This window comes from Sus scrofa, chromosome 9 (assembly GCF_054392235.1).
Source record: "Sus scrofa isolate SSC_HxYL_T2T_F1_AM1 chromosome 9, Sscrofa_HxYL_maternal_Yorkshire_Landrace_v2.0, whole genome shotgun sequence".
Classification (NCBI taxonomy): Eukaryota; Metazoa; Chordata; class Mammalia; order Artiodactyla; family Suidae; genus Sus; species Sus scrofa.
Window position 1 is genome coordinate 136,267,600 of NC_139391.1, and position 18,669 is coordinate 136,286,268.

Genomic DNA, 18,669 nt, shown 5'->3' on the forward strand with positions numbered 1-18,669 from the left:
ATGCGGAATACATTGAAGAAGTGGTCTTGAGGTTTGACTATTACGGATTGAACTCTGTATTTCTGTAGTTTAGAAATACAACGTTAAGTTGAAGGTTTGAAAGAGGCGAATCATCATAGCAAATAAGATAAAATCTCCATCTTCTCATTAGAAGATATGCTTGATTTCTTCTCCAATGTCTATAAGAAGTTATATATGAAAGAAATTTTTTTTTTACTGTTAACATAATAAAGAACCAAGACATAACCTAAAATCTAATTTACTAGGTTATTTTCAATCTATGAATCTGGACAGAATATGATTTGGAGAACTGTAATAAGCTTCGGAAGTGAAGCCCTCTCTCTCCCCACCTCCTCGACCCTCTGGAGCCTCACTATGGCTTTTGCACGGTCCGCTTTCTCCAGGGTCAAGCACAGTGACTGCCACTGGTATTCAAAACATACTTTTTGTTTTCTAATTAAGTTTTGTTGGAAGTATGATGGTATAATGTCCCCCAAATTAAAAAAAAATTCTTAAGGTATAAATTTTTAATTGAATAATGGTTAAGCATAGCTCTCACTGATCACTATTTATCTTTGAGTTACTTACAGTCATTGGTTTGAGTCTGAGAAGTGGAAAGCCTGGCTGGATTTTTTTATCTAACCTTCCATTTAATACGGGAAAACACACACACACACACACACACACACACACACACCACACACTTAACACAAACCTTCGCTGGGATACCGTCTTTGTCCTCTTTTTCCCCCTGTGGAGGCAATAACAGGTTGAGTTCATAGTGGGGAGTGTGTAGACGTGGCTCCCCGGTGCATGTACCTCTCGCTCTCAGTCTTCCTCCCACGGTCCAAACCCTCACTTTATTCCCTTTCCTCCACCGGGATCCCCTCTTGCTTCTTCAAACCCAATAGATGTAGAACTGAGCTCTTTTTCCTTCACACAAACTTGTTTTTACCTGCTTTCCAGTTGGGGTTTATGTTGCCACCATTCTGCCCTCACCCAGAATGAAAGTTTTGGAGTTCTCTGACGCTTCCACTTGTAAATTTTATCCTCTCTCTCTCAAATTCAGCTGCCAGTTCCTATGAAAGGTACCTCTGCAATGTTTGTTTCTATTCCCTCTTCTTATCTAAATGCCATTGCCTAGCTCAGATGTCACAGCTTTTTATCTAGAGTGTATTTGCTTATTAAATATTCCCTTTATTGATATTGGTACTTATTTATTTCACTGCTCTACTCCTCTTCCTAAAGCATTTTACCTTTTTCTCTTTGTTTCTTTCCTTTTATTATTTTATTTTTATTAAAGTAGGGTTGATTTACAATGTCATGCCAATTTCTGCTGTACTGCAAAGTGATCCAGTCATACATATATATACATTCCCTCTCTTATATTATCTTGCATCATAGTCTGTTCGAAGAGATTGGATTACAGTTCCCTGTGCTGCACAGTACGACCTCCTTATCCATTCTGAATGTAATAGTTTGCACCTGCTGACCCCACACTCCCCATCCATCCCACTCCCTCCCCCTGCCCCTTGGCAGCCACAAGTTTGTTCTCTATGTCTGTGAGTCTGTTTCTGTTTCTTATATAGGTTCATCTGTGCCAAATTTTAGATTCCACATATAAGTGATATATGGTATTTGTCTCTCTCTTTCTGACTTGCTTCACTCACTATGAGAATCTCTAGTTGCATCCATGTTGCTGCAAATGGCATTATTTTGTTCTTTTTTTTTATGACAGTAGTCTTTGCTGCTTCTTTTATGTATTCCTTTGTTTCTTTTTTTTTCTTTTTTGTTATAGGCATTAATGGGACATTTGGCAAAATCTGAATGAAATCTGTAGATTGTAGATTAGATAATAGTATCTATGTTCATTTCCTGGTTTTAATCATTGCACCATGGTTATATAAGAGACTGTTCTCAAAAATGCACATAGAAGTATTTATGGGACACATTATCTGGAACTTACTCCAAAAATGATAAATATGGGAAATAATGATATTTGGAGAATCTGGGTGAAGTGTACATACAGATCCTTTGCACTGTTTTTGTAACTTTTCTTCGAGCTTGAAATTATTTCAGAATAAAAAAAATTAAGGAGTTCCCGTCGTGGCGCAGTGGTTAACGAATCCGACTAGGAACCATGAGGTTGCAGGTTCGGTCCCTGCCCTTGCTCAGTGGGTTAACGATCCAGCGTTGCCGTGAGCTGTGGTGTAGGTTGCAGACGCGGCTCGGATCCCGCGTTGCTGTGGCTACAGCTCCAATTCAACCCCTAGCCTGGGAACCTCCATATGCCGCAGGAGTGGCCCAAGAAATAGCAACAACAACAACAACAAAAGACAAAAGACAAAAAAAAAAAAAAAAATTAAAAAGTCATTAGGGAGAGATGGAGAAGTCTCTATACCTTCGCCTCAATTTTGCCATGAATCTTAAACTACCCTAAAAAATGAAGTCTTAAGAAAAAACTTTAAAAGTCATTAGACTCATGGAAAGCATAATAGTGGTTCTCTTAATAAATATCCCAGCGTTGTGTTTTGCTGACGGAGTAATTCAGTTCATTCAGCAGGCATTTGTGGCTCAAAGGATGTAGCATGAATAGAGTTACGAGAAATAAGTTTGAGGTATAAGCAATGCTGTCTCATTGTTTATACCCTTAGGTGGCATGTCGGTTTGCTTTAACTGTTTAAGGAGCAGGGCATAGAGTTTCCTCATAGCTCAGCAGGTTGAGGATCTGGCGTTGTCACTGCAGTGGTGGCAGATCCCTGGCCTCAGAATTTCCTCATGCTGTGGGTGTGGCCAAAAAAGGCAGGGGGGCAGGACTCAAGGGGAAGAGTTACCAGGGCAGTTGACCTTGACTGTGAAGGGAGCAGTGGCCTAGGTGCTCAGTATTTTCCATCCCACTTTCTTCCCAGGCCTTAAAGTCACTCACAGTTCTCTCCTCCATGACCCTAGATTTGCTGCCGTAGAGTCTTGGTTTATCCCTGTATTAAAAGAGGTAAAAGATCATATTTGAGTTGCTGGATTCTTTTTTTTTTTTTTTTTTTAGATAAATGAGTGGTTTTTAAAAAAAACAAAAAAACCAAAACCGTTCTAGTAGATCCATAAGGAAGCTATAAATATGTTTGATATGTTGAAGATGAAGCCTGGGCACCCTACCCAAGGACAGTGGCTCAAACAAAACTTCTGGGAATTGAATGCTGGAAGACAGTCCCATAAGTTCAACTTGACAGAATCTGTTCTTGTCCATAAATCTACTTTTGGTGACAAGTTACCAGCACATTTATGCGTTATTCTTGTCACCCTAGCCCTGGTGGTATCAGTTAACGGTGCCCATAGTATTGATGGCTGTCTAGAGACGGCACCTCATGAAGTGTTATGCCAGCAGGTTACTCTGAATTTAACTTAGTTTAGCAAACTTAGTTCCCACAAAGGCGCGGGCACTGGTTTTACACAGAGGGTGTGCAGAGAGAGTATAGCACGGTCTGATAGAGGAAATGGACTCATAAGAAAAGAAACAGAACATAAACTAATAAGCATAGTTACAAAGGACAGCGTTGGCCCTGAGGAGGCATTATTAACTGTAGGAGAGGAGGGGGAGGCCAGGGGAGCAGAGGGCACAGGTGGAAGAGAGCCACGCCCTTATGTTCCTAGTAGGAGGTCGGTGACTACCCTTTAAGTTGGATAACCTAGAGACAGTGGTGTGAGCGTGTTTATAGGCAACGTGGAGGTGAGCAGCAGAAGGAATCGGGGAGGGACGGGGTCTGACTAGTAGGTGTCTGAGGAGGGAAAAAATAGGTCTGTTATTTTTCAATGTGCACCTGATAGTACTCTGACCCTTGAAAACTATATGCATGTCGTTACTCTTTAAAAAATGGTTTTTAAGTCTTTTCAATCCTGCTTACTCTTTTGGGCCAACTCAAGTGCTGCCTTTTCCTGGAATCCTGTGTCATAAGTAGACACGCACACCCCCGCATTTAAACTTACACAGAAGTTCTTTAAATTCCTTGTATAACATTTACCACTCTCTGGTTTTAGATTATTTGCTTTGTTATCCCTCTGCTAGATTATGAAGCTTTAGAAAGCACAAACTGTTTACCTTCTTCAGTGCGTATTAGCTCCTAGCACGTAGTTGGCATAATTGAACCAAAAGTTGAGCCATGTCGTTGGTAAGCTCCCATCTTGTAATATTTGTGACATGAAAATCACATATTCTCCTGAGAATGTTTAGACATTCCATCTGCCAAGCATCCTCTTTTTGAAAGTATAATCTAGTGCTCTCAAATCCAATTGTGTGGATTTGGGTGGAATACTCTGTGTTTAGGAGCCTGTTCTGGATTACCAGTAAGAATTTTTGCTTCTCAAAAGTTGGGAGCTAGTTTCTCATTAGGATAGCTATTGATAGTGGAAAGATTTGTTTGTGATTTATTTATTTATATCCCACAAGAGCTCCTTTTATTTGATTCCAAGAGGACCAGTACTCAGTGCATTTGACAGCCTGCCATGTTAGGAGATTAGTCTTTTTAATATTTTAATCCCATGCCGACCAAACAAGGAGAGTAATAGAGGTAGATGGCTCTTGAGGGAGCATTTGGTCTGCCCTGCTGGCTGTCTCCTAAGGCGAGAGAATGTCCAAGCTATTCTAGGCAGAAGGTAGGGTAGGTTTTCTGTCAAAACAGCCCCACCCCCAGCCTCATTTAAAGCGATAGACACATCGCCAATCTCACCACATTCTTTCAGAAGTTCAATTGATAAACCCAAACTTCCTCTCTTTCATTCAGCCTTATTTTTAATGTCCCTTTTATCCTTATAAAGATGTTTTGAATGTGGCTCTGCTAAGTTATCCTTAGGTTGATTGGACCTGCTTTTCTATTTACAGAAATAGTGTACTTTTAGAGGCTAAAGAATAATGCAAATAATTTCCCAAACTATTTGACCATATTCAGTATGGTAGAGATAAGGAGTTTAAAAAGTGTTACTTATAGGGAGTTCCCGTTGTGGCTCAGTGGTTAACGAATCCGACTAGGAACCGTGAGGTTGACGGTTCGATCCCTGGCCTTGCTCAGTGGGTTAAGGATCCGGCGTTGCCGTGAGCTGTGCTGTAGGTTGCAGACATGGCTCGGATCCCGAGTTGCTGTGGCTCAGCTCCGATTCGACCCCTAGCCTGGGAACCCCTATATGCCACAGGAGTGGCCCAAGAAAATGGCAAAAAGACCAAAAAAAAAAAAGTGTTACTTATATTACAAAACTATGTTAAGACAGTATTAAATTATCTAAAAGTAAAAAGTCAATAATTTGTAATACCATTCATTTTTAAAATAAAATTTAATTTTTAATTTTTAACTCTACATTCCCTGAATCAACTATTTTTCAGTTTTTTTCTTCCTTTTTTTAAAAAAAGAACATTTCCATGGAAGAAGCAAACAAAACATTCCTGTAATATCAGGATGACATTAACTGACTTTCCTAAAAATCCAAATACTTAAAGATATTTAATTTAGAAAAATAAAAAGAAACAAATGATTACATTTCCCAAATAGTTAAATTTCTTGCATAGCTCTGGGCATCTCCCTTGTGCCCAGACCGTGCTGGCTTTATTCTGCCAGAGTTTGCCCAGAACGTACATAGTTCAGGGGTCGCCCAGGGGTTTGACTAGGGATCATACTCGCAAGTCATGGCTCCCACTCAGTGCTTTTGCTTCTTTCCAGGATTACTCACTTTCCAGCTGCTACAGTTGCCCTAATCCCTGTCCTCTGAGTCTTCAGCCAGGAAGACTACATGTTCTGCGTGGCACTCACTGGGAACTATTCTCAGTTAAAAAGCTGTAAAAAATGGAAAACTCTCTCAGGGCCATTCCTGTGTGCCAGGTGTTGACTCTCCTTCAATAGCTACCTCCTTGTGGTCACTCTCCAGTGCCTCATACTAATGGCTTTTTGCATTTCATCCAGTGTGTGTGTGTGTGTGTGTGTGTGTTTAGGGCCACACCCATGGCATATGGAGTTTCCCGGGCTAGGGGTCGAATCAGAGCTGTAGCTACTGGCCTAAACCACAGCCACAACAACACAGGATCCGGGCCTCGTCTGCAACCTACACCACAGCTCACGGCAACGCCAGATCCTTAACCCACTGAGCAAGGCCAGGGATCAAACCTGCTTCCTTGTGGATGCTAGTCAGATTTGTTTCCACTGAGCCATGTCGGGAACTCCCCATCCAGAGCTTATAACTATTACATGTGAACTACTCTGCAATTACAAGAAGCAGAACTCCTGTCGTTTTATTTTAATGGATATTAAAAGTCACAGGAAGATGAAAGCTAAGTATCCAATTTTTAGAGGCGAAAGAATGGATTTTGCTCTTCAATGTGCCTCTGTTCACTTCTGTAGCCTTTTACTTTTAGAGCAGTACTGCATTGTACCAAAATGATGATCCATGTAGGCTCTGAAATCACATGGCAGTACTTAGTTATGTTTATCTGTGTGAGTCAGAATATTTTTATTAAGATTCACATTGGAAACCTCTTTGTTTGTTTGTCTGTTTTTGTCTGCACCTGCAACATGTACAAGTTCCCAGGCCAGGGATCAAACCTGTACCACAGCAGTAGCCAGAGCCACAGCAGTAACCAACACCGGATCCTTAACCTACTGAGCCACCAGGGAACTCCCGCTATCTACCTTCTTTAAGAGAGCTCATGTAAGGATTCCCCAAAATATTCCCCAGCTGGCACATCCCAGTTGTGAAACACTGCCAGCCATCCTCTGCTGCTAAATCAGAGCCTTCTGACTGTGTTATTCTCCATTTTAGAAATCTTTCTGGAGAGGCATTTTCATAAATTGATAGTGGGTATATAAACTGGTATAATCTTTATGAAGACAGAGTAGCAACGTCTTTCAAAATTACTAATGCATTTAACCTTTGAATTAGCAATTTTACTTCTGGAATTGTCTCCTATATACTTGTACATATATGAATGGACATATGCACAGTGTCATTCATTGTTTATAATGAAAGATGAGAAACTGTCCATCAATAAGGAATAAGAGGAATCTAATGTTTACCATGTATTGAGATTGTAATGAAATAGAAAATATTTTTAGCAGAATGATAATGAAAATATCATCTATAAAAACGTAGGGGGAGATCTTGCTGTGGCTCAGCAGTAACGAACCCAACTAGTGTGCGTGAGGACATGGGTTTGATCCCTGGCCTCGCTTAGTAGGTTAAGGATCCAGTGTTGCCGTGAACTGTGGTGTAGGTCACAGATGCAGCTTGGAACCTGTGTTGCTGTGGCTGTGGCATAAGCTGGCAGCTGTGGCTCAAATTCCGTGTGGCTGCGGCTGTGGCATAGGCTGGCAGCTATAGCTCTGATTTGACCGCTAGCCTGGGAACTTCCTTATGCTGCAGGTGTAAAAAGAAAAAAAAAAAAAAATCCCCATTGTGATTCTCAAAGAGAAGAGATTCTCAGAGAGAGAAGGTAGTGCAACAATAGGAGTTCCTGCTGTGGCTTAGTGAGTTAAGGATCCAGCATTGTGCTCTGTGGCAGCTGTAGCTTGGATTTGATCCTTGGCCCCAGGAATTTCCATGTGCTGCTGGCATGGCCCAAAAAACAAAAAAAGATAGTTCAATAATAATTCATTCTATAAAAAAGAAACACTCAGAAAGCTCTTAGAAACTATGGTAAAGGAAGTAAAACTCAGTAAAAAAAAAAAGTTTGAAATTAAATAAGAGATCTCCCAGAAAGGAGGGCAAAAAGACAGATGGAAGAAAATGAATTCTAACCCTGACTCCTACATCTAGTCAAATTATCAACCAAATTATGAGGACAGAGAAAAGACACTGGCAGAAATGCACGACTTCGAGTACCCTTTCTCAAGAAACTGCTGGAGGATGGGCTCCATCAATTGTGGAATCAGTTCAGAAGGAGGACGACGTGAGATGTAGGCAACACCGAGTCCATGTGAGCGGTACCGAGCGTCACCCGGTGAAGGGCTTTTGCAGGATGAAAACTACAGGCAGCACATTTAGAATCGGGGGGAAATTTCCTCAGGAAGGTGAACTTGAAAGACTATCTGATGCATGTGAGTATCTTGAGAGATCTAGACCATAGGTCAAGCTGGCCCACTGCCTGTTTTTTAAATAAAATTCTATTTGTGGAAAAGGCAAAAAGACAAAAAAAAAAAAAAAAAAAAAAAAGAGTTCCCATCGTGGCTCAGTGGTTAACGAATCGGACTAGGAACCATGAGGTTGTGGGTTCGATCCCTGGCCTCGCTCAGTGGGTTAAGGATCCAGCGTTGCCGTGAGCTGTGGTGTAGGTCGCAGACACGGCTTGGATCCCGAGTTGCTGTGGCTCTGGTGTAGGCCAGTGGCTACAGCTCTGATTCGACCCCTAGCCTGAGAACCTCCATGTGCCACGGGAGCCGCCCTACAAAAGGCAAAAAGACCAAAAAAAAAAAATTTTTTTTTTATTTGAGCACAACTATACTAATTCCTTTATACCTTGTTTATGGCTGCACTACAAAGCAGAGTCAAATAGTTGATCTTAATAGCCTGCAAAGTCTAAATACTTTCTCTTTTTTTTTGTCTTTTTTTTTGTCTTTTTTTTTTTTTTTTTTTTTTTGTCTTTTTGCCATTTCTTGGGCCGCTCCCACGGCATATGGAGGTTCCCAGGCTAGGGGTCGAATCGGAGCTGTAGCCACCGGCCTACGCCAGAGCCACAGCAACGCGGGATCCGAGCCGCGTCTGCAACCTACACCACAGCTCACGGCAACGCCAGATCCTTAACCCACTGAGCAAGGGCAGGGACCGAACCCGCAACCTCATGGTTCCTAGTTGGATTCGTTAACCACTGCTCCACGACGGGAACTCCCCAAAGTCTAAATTCTTTCTATCTGGCCCTCGAAAGAAAAGTCTGCAGATTAGAGCTAGAGATTGATTTTAGAAAACTGGTCCAGAGTTGGTGGTTGAATTAGTTATGTATACATAGAAAACAATGCAATTGCTCAATCTAGAGAGAACAAAAATTAGGTAGGAAAAGTAAAGTGGCGATGATTTTGCCGCATTTGACTCTATTTGGATATATTTGCATGATTGTAATGATGTCCGTGTCAATTGCGGTGATTAAGACGACCCTACACACACCTGCGTTGGGATCTTGGGGAGGATGGGGGGAGGGGGCTAAGAAGAGGAAGGAGCCTCATCCTCATTGTCAGTGCTCAGTAGGTAGGCCGTCCACTGAAGAAGAAATAATAGGGCAATAAGTATCAAGAGGTTAAAAATCAATTCCTCTGGGGAGGGAGAAGCAAAGGGCAGAGGGAAGGGAATTGCAGTTTTCATACAGACAAACCTTTTGCAGACTTTTTAAACTGTACCTTTATACCTTTGATGAAGAGAAAAAAAAAGAACACCCTCCCCCTCAAAATTAGAAAGAAACCCTTTTTGAAGGTCACTTCTAGCCCTTACTCAGGCTGCCCGTCTCTGTTCTCACTTGCCGTGGGTAGAGATCTGTCATCATCCCAGCCAGTCTCCTGTTCAGCAAGGACATGGTCACAGAATCTTCAGAATCGTGTTCCAGCAACTGTGCCCAGGCAGTAAGAGTTGGCCTTGCTCATGAACCAGTATCTCTGATGTAATTAGCAAAAGGGCACCAATTCAGGCAAATGCGATCCGGTTCACAGACATACTCACCAAAACAACATTGCTAAGATGCATTATTTGACCCAGTGTTTGAAGATTCTCAGTGTGTTGTGCATTTAAACACTTCCTTCCAAAAACCTTTCCTACTTAAACCTACAAACATGGGAAGACAGGTATTTCTCAATAATCATTCATAGCTGCAGGATGATCTAAAGCTAAGTTGTGGTTCCAAATGATTGTGACTTCTGAATTAAAACAGTTTTTGCTTTTTTTCTGACTCTTAACAGGATCTTTCCAATTAAAGATGTGCCCCTAGAGACTGATGACCTTTCCAACTGGCTCTATCAACGTTTTATTGAAAAAGAGGACCTCTTATCACATTTTTATGAAACAGGTACACAGAAACCTATTACGCACATTGCTGAAGTTACTGATAGTTTCAAGATGTACTTTAGGAGAGAGAACCATTTTTTTAATTCTTCAAATACCCTAAAGGAATCAAAGTATTTCTGTATTTAAGAATTTCAGTTTAGGAGATCCCACTGTGGCACAGTGGGTTAAGAATCCAACTGCAGCGGCTCAGGTTGCTGCCTCGATGTAGGTTTGATCCCTGGCCAAGCTCAGAGTGTTGAAAGGATCCAGCATTGCCACAGCTGTGGCTAGGATTTGACCTCTGGCTATGCCGTGGGTATAGCCATAAGACTTTTTTTAAAAAACGAATTTCAGCTTAGAATTTTCATAAAGACAAAGTTATGTTAAATTTATTCACGATCTTCATCAGCTAGTGTGAAAAGAACAAATAATGAGGAAAACGTTGACTAAATGGATCTAGTTCAAGAGAGTACACAGTCTGTGGGAGACTTTGCAATTACACAGCTACGATTGTATGGCCTGTTTTATGAAATAGCAACTATCATTCACGTTTTGGCATTGCACTTGATCGTTTCACTAATGCTATCACCTTGTAGGCATTTCAGATCACTTGTAACGGCATTTTCACATGCATATTCTTTTCTTTATGCCGAGGGGTTAACGTTTTAAATTTTCATGGATTCAACATTATTATATTTTTCTCCAAGGGAGAAAAAAGTCCGTTTGCCCTGAGATCCCTTTTCTATACTCAGGAGTCTCTATATGCTCTTCTGTATGTTTTACAAGGCAGTGAAAAAGACACAGGAGGGGAGGAGGAGAGAGGGAGGAAGAAAGGAAGTTAGAAAAGCAGGAAATTCACGTCGGTAGCACACCAAGCACACCCGCGTGCTTTCACAGATAGCTGTTGGCCTATTTTCTTTATTGCAGGGATCAAAAGATAGAGGCACTTGTCCCAGGTCTGAGGACAGCCCTGGGGGTTTTAGAGGCCCAATTTTCTTCCCACTTAGGTTTTTTTGAAACAGAATTAAAGTAGATGTTAAATCAGACTGTCAGAGGTCTACTACTGATAAGCAAGGCTGATACTGTTAATTACGGGAGAGCTCTTGTCTTTGCGTTTAGGATTGTGGCCCTTTGTCCTCAGTAGGATTCCTTCCTCACCTTAACTGTCTGACCCTGGGGCTTCGGACCAATGCATCTGAAAATGGCAGGAGCGGGACACCGTGTGTGCTGTTAGAGTTCCCAGTAAGACTCGTTGAACAAGATGCTCCTCTCCGCTGTGTGCATTCTGGGTCTTACTCTAGAATTTTCTGTAAAGATAAGACAGGATGGATGTATAAGAAGGCGTTAAGTATAAGAGGTTAAGATGCATAAGAGGCTAGCAAGCTTTCTCATCTTTTTCACCCTCAATCTCTTTATGATATTCAGCTTAAATAGTAGCAGCAAAAATGGAAACCTCTTTTTAAGAGCACTATTTGCAAAATAGACCTTGAAACTTAAAAGTGTTCTCTGCAAATTGTGAGAAGCAAATCCTCTCCTGAATCAGCTTACCCTGGGGGATTATCAGCACGGACAAAGACTGTTCAAAATACCAAAGAGTGTTTTCAGAATGACCCCGGGGCATGTGCCTCCGAGGGGTCTAGCTCTCCTTTCCAGAAAAGAATTTAAAGACACCTGTTTACTTGGTGCTTCTCCTTTTCATTATTAAGATACAGTCCGGAAACCATATTGCCTCTTGCAAATAATATCAGTAGTTTACAACCCTTTTGTGGCAAAATATTTAATTTGTAAATAGAAGAATCAGTCTAAGTTGTGCTGTTGTGGAAATTATTTATTTGATCTCACACTCCCCGTGTCCTGGTCATTGCGGAAATCTATAAGGACCCGGTGGAAAACAAGGCAGCCAGACCGCCTGCTCTCCTGCAGTAGATACCCCAGCAGGAGACAGAGAGTAAACCAGTCTGTAGGAAAAAAGAAAAGATAGCTTGGGATCAATACAGATTGCGGCAAGTGCTAAGAAGGAAATGAGAGTGGCTGGTGGGGGAGGAAAGACCAGCGGTATTTTTTCTGCCGCTGGAAGAATGCAGTGAGCCTGCCCTTCACTGCCAGGACGAGGACAAGGACGAGGAGGCACATTCCAGGCAGAGAATAAAGGTAGAGGCTTAGAGGCAGGAAAGGGTTTCACAGTTTGAAAACTGCATTTCAAATGCTACCTCTCTGGAGTTCCCATTGCGGCTCGGTGGTAAGGAACCCAACTAGTATCCCTGAGGTCGCGGGTTTGATCCCTGGCCCTACTCAGTGGGTTAAGGATCTGGCATTGCTTTGAGCTGCAGTGTAGGTTGCAGATATGGCTGGGATCTGGCGTTGCAGTGGCTGTGGTGTAGGGCTGCAGGTGCAGCTCCAATTCAACTCCTAACCTGGAAACTTCCGTATGCCAAGGGTGAGGCCTGAAAAGACAAAAAAAAAAAAAAGGTGTCTCTCTTTAAGAGCAAAAAGAAGTCACAGAAGATGCTTCAAAAACTATTTAAACAGATGTTCAACTTTTACTCTAGGACACCTATCACCACAATAAAACAAATTAATATTTCTGTCTTGTCTTTTAGGGGCTTTTCCACCTGCCAAAGGCCATAAAGAAGCTATTTCCAGGGCGATGACCCTCAGCAATACGTGGATATTTCTCATACAGTCTTTTGCGTTTTTGTCGGGCTATATGTGGTACAGCATCTTTCAGTATTTTTACCATTGCCTGTTTTAGGAAATTCACTTGGACTTGTCAAGGTACCATAGGAATTTAGACTTTCATAAGCGTGCATCATTTTACATGGGCAAATCAGAACATAAAAAAAAAAAAAAGCAAAGAAAATTCAATGGATGGATTAATATTTATCCCCCTTTGGGATGTTTTAAAACTCTACTAAAATGAGGATCAATAATATAATGACCTGCTAATTAATAATGTTTTAAGGACTTTTCACGTTTTAAAAAGGTACACTCTACTACACATTTAAGCCAACATCACATTCGGAGAAGAAGAAATTGTAAAATCATCCTAGAGGACTCTGGAGAAATTCTCTTGCCACCAGATATGCCTGATAATCTAGTTCCAGTGCAGAAAGTTGTACGCGTCCGTTCCTCTGAGCTAGCGGTCTCGATCGGGCAGTGCTTTGGCGTGCCCTCACCCCCCCGCCCCCCGATCTTGCTGTGTTCCTGGCAGCCTTGAGGTGAGCTTCTTGGCACCTTCCGAAGAACCATTGCCCTGTTCGCAGTGGCACCCCTGTCCTCCGCGGCTCCGGGAGGTTCGGTGTCCAGCGTGCTCTTGGGGAGAGCAGTGTCCCCTGGACATATTCCGGTACTAGAACGTGTGCTTCAAAAAGAGCAGCCCAGTCCAGTGCCAGCGCGACATGCACGTGCGCTTCCTCTTGTCCACGGGGTGGGGCTGGGGGTGTCCCTGGATTTCTCTTTGTCTATAGAAGGCATATCATGGATTGGCAGTTGTCTTTTACAAAATGCACTTTTATCAGATGCATAGGTAGCAGAGGATTAGTACCATAGCCTGAAAACAAACCCAAGCATCATCAGGGAGTAGGATTCCTGAGAGGCGTCCGGTCCAGCGCCACCTGCACTGGGCCCCACCTGAGGCTTCTGTCCTTTTTTCCCTCCATTTAGCATATTCGCATCACGTACATTTGGGGATGGTTGAAACAAATTAATATAAACTGATTAAATGATCCACTTAAGGCGAAATAGGCTAGTTTGTTAGAAAAATAAGAGCTCTGCACGGTCCTAAGATGGCGATGTGTTCTCACATGGTGTCCCCAGAACCCGAGTCCCGTGAGCACGGGGAGGGGCCACCCGTGTCCGAGGGCTGTGACCAGGAGAGAGGCCAGCAGAGAGGATTCTTGGGCTCTTCCAGTGCTTTGGGAAAAAAGGAGAAAGTCAAGTTTCCATTTCTAGAGAACATTTTTTTTTGCCTCTGTGCTCGCATGATTTACCTCACAGTAGAACCAAACTTTTCTCAAAAAGCGCTGGTGCAGCATCCGTCCGTCTCCTGCCCTCCCGGTGCTGGGACAGAGTATGTTTTCTGGTTTGGGACTCTGTGCTTCTTTAGACCCTAGACAGTCAGTGTAGTTCTCTGTGAGCATTGTAGATCCCCTGTTGTCGCTAATCATACAAATGACGATTTTGAGACGTAGGCCAAAAGATAAAAATAAAGGTTATTGTTTTTTATTTTTAAATAAACCAAAAAAAAAAAAAAACTGGAAAGATGTGAATTTTCTCCCAGTTATGTGGGAAAGGCAAAGCAACACCAAATAAAAGCCCATGGCAGCTTCATCTTTTGGCTAATTCAGTGCCGATGTGAAAGCGAGTGATGCATTGCCTGAAATACCTCCTGGACTCTCAGGCTGCTGCTGGGGAAAAGCAGAGGCCCGTGTTCATGTGTTTGGTCCGGTAACGGTTGTTGTAAGATGCAATTTTTTGGAAATCTAATACGCCTTGCGTTTCGTGTTTGACAGTGACAGTGAGTCAGTGCAGCCAATCTCAGTTTAGAGGTACAGTTTATCATGGTTGGTGATAGGAAGCCCGATCGAAGCTTGAAGATGCTTCTCTTTGAGGCCCAGCAAACACGACTCGATTACAAGATGAATTGAAATTGTTCCTTTGAGAGATTAGTCCGCCTTCTGGGGATAAGATGCTCACTCCTGAGTGTGGCACACACAGTCGTAGCTCATGAACCTTTTCCTCGTCACTGAACAAGCCATGGGTAGAGTGGCCAATTCTATCCAAAAAAGGAAGAGCAAGAAATGCATATCATATACCTGCATACGCCGATGCGCTTCAGGGCCGCTTTGCCATCACGGAGCTCCAAAGGAACGTGATCTCGTTCAACAGCCTGCACGCATTGAACAGACGGGTCTGCAAGATGCTTTACTTAGCGCAGTCGTTTCCGCAGTCTTTGACTCGTTGATGTGTGAGTTAATTTTTGAAGATCTGTGAGTTGTAAATAGATGTGTATTTGATCTACCCTCTCCCTCTTGGGTTCTTTATCAACATGTTCTCTCCCTTCTGTTGGCAAAAAAATATATTTGCTCAAGAGCATTGACAAGTGCTTTCTTTATCAGTAACTAGAGTTCTCCTGTTTGCTCGGGAATGTGTAAAGAGAGAATCATTTTTATATGGCCATCAGGGAAGCAGCAATATGCCACTGTACAGAACTGAATGAAAAGCCCTAATTTGTATTTTCTTTGCAAGGTGAGGTCAAAGGTTGTTTAGGGAATATGCATTTTGTCAAAGAGGAAAGAAGATAAAACAGTGCCAGTTGTATGCCAGTAGCTTCTAGAATTTCAGGACTGCTTGGTGTCAGCTGATCTGCGTAGATTCACACAGCAGAGAGGGTTGAGAACTCCCTGCCGGATCCTGGTCTCAGTGAGTCACCGGGATGGAGCATCTGCTTGGCCACGGGCAGGTGCGGTGACCACTCCAGCAGTTCGCTCTTGACTTCAGAAACTATTATTGGTGTTGAAAGATGTGGATATATATTGTGGAGAAACCTATACGCCACTAGAAGGTAAAGAAAAATTACAGAATGAAAAATGATGTTTTGGGTGACAAATGAGTGAGAATCTAAAGAGTAGATTTTTTTTTAAAGCCAGCTGTGAGTTCAGATCTGTCATGTTATTAGATTTTTAATATTGCAACAACCCTTAATTTTCTACAGTAAAAGAACTAGAAATTACTGGATAGTTAATCCAGTAATGGGTCATCGTATGCCAAAAATCTAATTGTAGTTAGGAGTTTGAATTTTTCTTCCCACCCAACTTTCATTTTCTTCTGGGGATGCCTATTAATTTAAAGACATAATTTGAGTTGTTTATTAGTTTCTCTTGCCTATGTATATTTATGACTGTTAATGAGTAGTGAAAAGATTTGGAAAGACAGCTTCAGGAAGAAGAAACAAAACCCTGAAAAATCCCTGGTCTGGAGGAGGAATCCATGAAAAATCAAGAGTTGATGGTGTTGTAAGTTTTCTCAAGACTTTTTGTGAAAATGAAATGTTCAATCACCAGATGCAAACCTCAGAACATCAGCCTAGTGTCGTTTAGATCGGCGTTAAGAATATGCCTCTTCATTCTGTGTTCACATCACTCATCTCTGGTGGTTTTGTTTTAGTAGCGTTTTTTGACAATCACTTCCCTACAGACTGTTCTGAACTAGCAGGACCTGGTTGTTATCATAGAAGGTCATTTTTAATCATGGGTAGTCTTATGGGATTCTTTTATATTTAAGACCATTGTATTTGCGTTGCTGAATAGGAAAGTTACTTTCTCCACGACACAGGACTTCACTCCAGAGTTACCATTATGAGCGTGCCAGCGCCGGTCCACCAAGGGTGCATTAGTCTTGGTTAGTCTCATTTTGTCACAAGGTAGTGCTGTGAAATTTACATCTGTTGACATGAAATGCAGAGTCATTGCTGCCCTGGGCAGCAGATACACTGTTCATTTTATGAGGCTATAGAGACGAATCTGTTTGGGACCACAACCACCTAAATTGGACATTTCTATGTCACAAAGGGGCCGGGTGTTCTCTGGATCAGTCACTGGTTGGTGCTTTATTGTAATCCTTTTGCACTGATCCCCACCAGTTAGGAACTGGACCCTGGGAATAAGCTGAGGGTGCTTAACTGTTGGGGGAGGGTGACTGTAGCCATGTGAAAGACAAAATAAGGGTTTTTCTGCAAAATTTCCACTTGAGGATTTTTACATTTAATATTTTTTTAAAACAGTTAAAAGAGCAAAAAAAATTTTTAAGTGTAATCTAGTTGCAATGTATGCACACATTTTGAATGGCTTTATTTTTATTGTGTAAAACTGTTGAACACATGACTGTGATGCACAAATTCTTTACGTGTAAGGAGACTATGCATTTTACAGTATCTCATTTCATGACTGAGTAATGAAACAGTTGTACATTGAACTGCCATTGCTGTATTAAGTGCTTTCCTTTTCTTTGCAGCTATTACAGAGTTGTATTTATTTTATGCAGGTGGATTTTCGTTTTCCTGATGCCATGATGTTTACTTCAGCTGTCTTTCTTTCTTTGTGTATCTGCATGTTGTCATGTATGATGCAAATGTATGTAAAGGCTGTGGCAACTGTAAATTAGATTTTGTAAAGGGCTGGTCACATGTGGATCTGGTTTATGAATGCATTGGGGATTATTTTAGTAAAGATCCCCTTTTCAAACATTTAGGTGTGAACACCAAAAAAAAGCATTTTCTCAACACAAATTAATAGCTGGTTCTATTTTTTTTAAACTTAGAAAAAATAAAGTTGATTTTTTTTCAAGTCAAGTGCTTTTAATTCTTAGTGTTGGGGAGGGGACATTTGTAGTTTACCAGAGATATTTTGGCATTAACATCTGTGGATGAGTATCATGGCAGTTGGAAGCTGAGGGCAAAATGAAAAACCAAATGAAAAAACATTGTACTTTCTTCTTTGGTTTTAGTCTGTTCCCCACACTCCTTCCTCATTTTTCCCATCCAGTGGTGTTCTAGGAAATGTTTACTAGTCTGCTCTCCTAGAGAAAAAAAAATATGTATACAAGTGTATGTAAGTTTGTTATAACGTTTGCTGATAGCAAGGATATACAACAACACAATAAATAATAATAAAATATACTTTATTGTAAATGCCATATAGCCAATTGATTCTCCCACGATGCTTTGATTTTTGCTGAACTCTTGTAGCCAGTGTAGATCACAATTCAACTATGATTTGAAAAACGGAGTTTCCTCCTAATCCATTTATTACTCAAATATATTGTCATTCAATCTGATATGTAGTCTGTTAAACTATGTCTTACCCTTGTCCAAATTATACTCATTAAAGTGAACCACTGTCAGCCTCAGCACTTATTGCAAGCTTATATAATTTAGTTTGAATAACAACTGTTTAGCAACTGCTGGCAAAATTCTAAAATTTAACAGTCAGTCGTAGGGAGCCGGTAGGAGCAGTCTCTCCAGCACACCACTGCCCTGTGCTTGCTTGTTTTTTGTTTTTTGTTTTAAACTCTTAATGTTGAGTAAACTCTCAGCTCTCAGGAAATTCCTATGACTGACCTTTGCAGTGACTTTAAAGGGTGGGAAAGCGCTAATATTGGCCCTACAGAGCGTGCTTTTGATTTGAAGAATTGACAAAAGCAAACCTTTCCTGAAGTGCATGGGAAGCTTGTGCATTTCTCAAGTTTTCGGGGGTTTTTTCCTGCTTTCATTTCTCAAAACTAAGTAAACTGATAATAGGCATCTCTAAGCTTTTGTTTTGCTCACTGCAAAGATTTATTGTTTAGGTATTTGGAGAAAATTTTGATCCCACTGAAAAATGTTCAGTGTATTTAAATATCTTACACAATCTACCAGATAAGTTAAATAGTTACTGTTCAGTCTACCTCTTCTTTTTCTATCTGGATTTAGGCTGCTGTTTTAGTGAGGCTGTAATCCCCCCCCTCCCCGCCCCCGCGCCCCCGCCCCGTGTGGTTTCTGTGGAAGACAAAGAACAAACTGAGGGCAGAGGCCGGAAAGCAGATTTGAAGCACTCTGAGATCTATTGCTGACCAGCCCTATTCTTCCCAAGTTGGGGGAAAAAAACAAAAGCCATCGTTTTTAATTTCCACTTAATA

The 18,669-nt window shown here is 41.5% G+C and overlaps 1 protein-coding gene across 9 annotated transcripts in view; it reads left to right on the forward strand.

The window, feature by feature from the left end:
* Nucleotides 1-17,344, forward strand: part of LPGAT1 (lysophosphatidylglycerol acyltransferase 1) — a 118,701-nt gene extending 101,357 nt beyond the window's left edge. For all 9 annotated transcript variants that reach the window (XM_084978101.1, XM_003357598.6, XM_084978103.1 and 6 more), the window contains 2 exons: nucleotides 9,912-10,018; nucleotides 12,597-17,344. In XM_084978101.1, the coding sequence (XP_084834227.1) occupies nucleotides 9,912-10,018; nucleotides 12,597-12,748 (259 nt within the window). In that variant the 3' untranslated portion in view covers nucleotides 12,749-17,344. The remainder of the gene's footprint in view (nucleotides 1-9,911; nucleotides 10,019-12,596) is intronic.
* The last annotated feature ends 1,325 nt before the right edge of the window (nucleotides 17,345-18,669 follow it).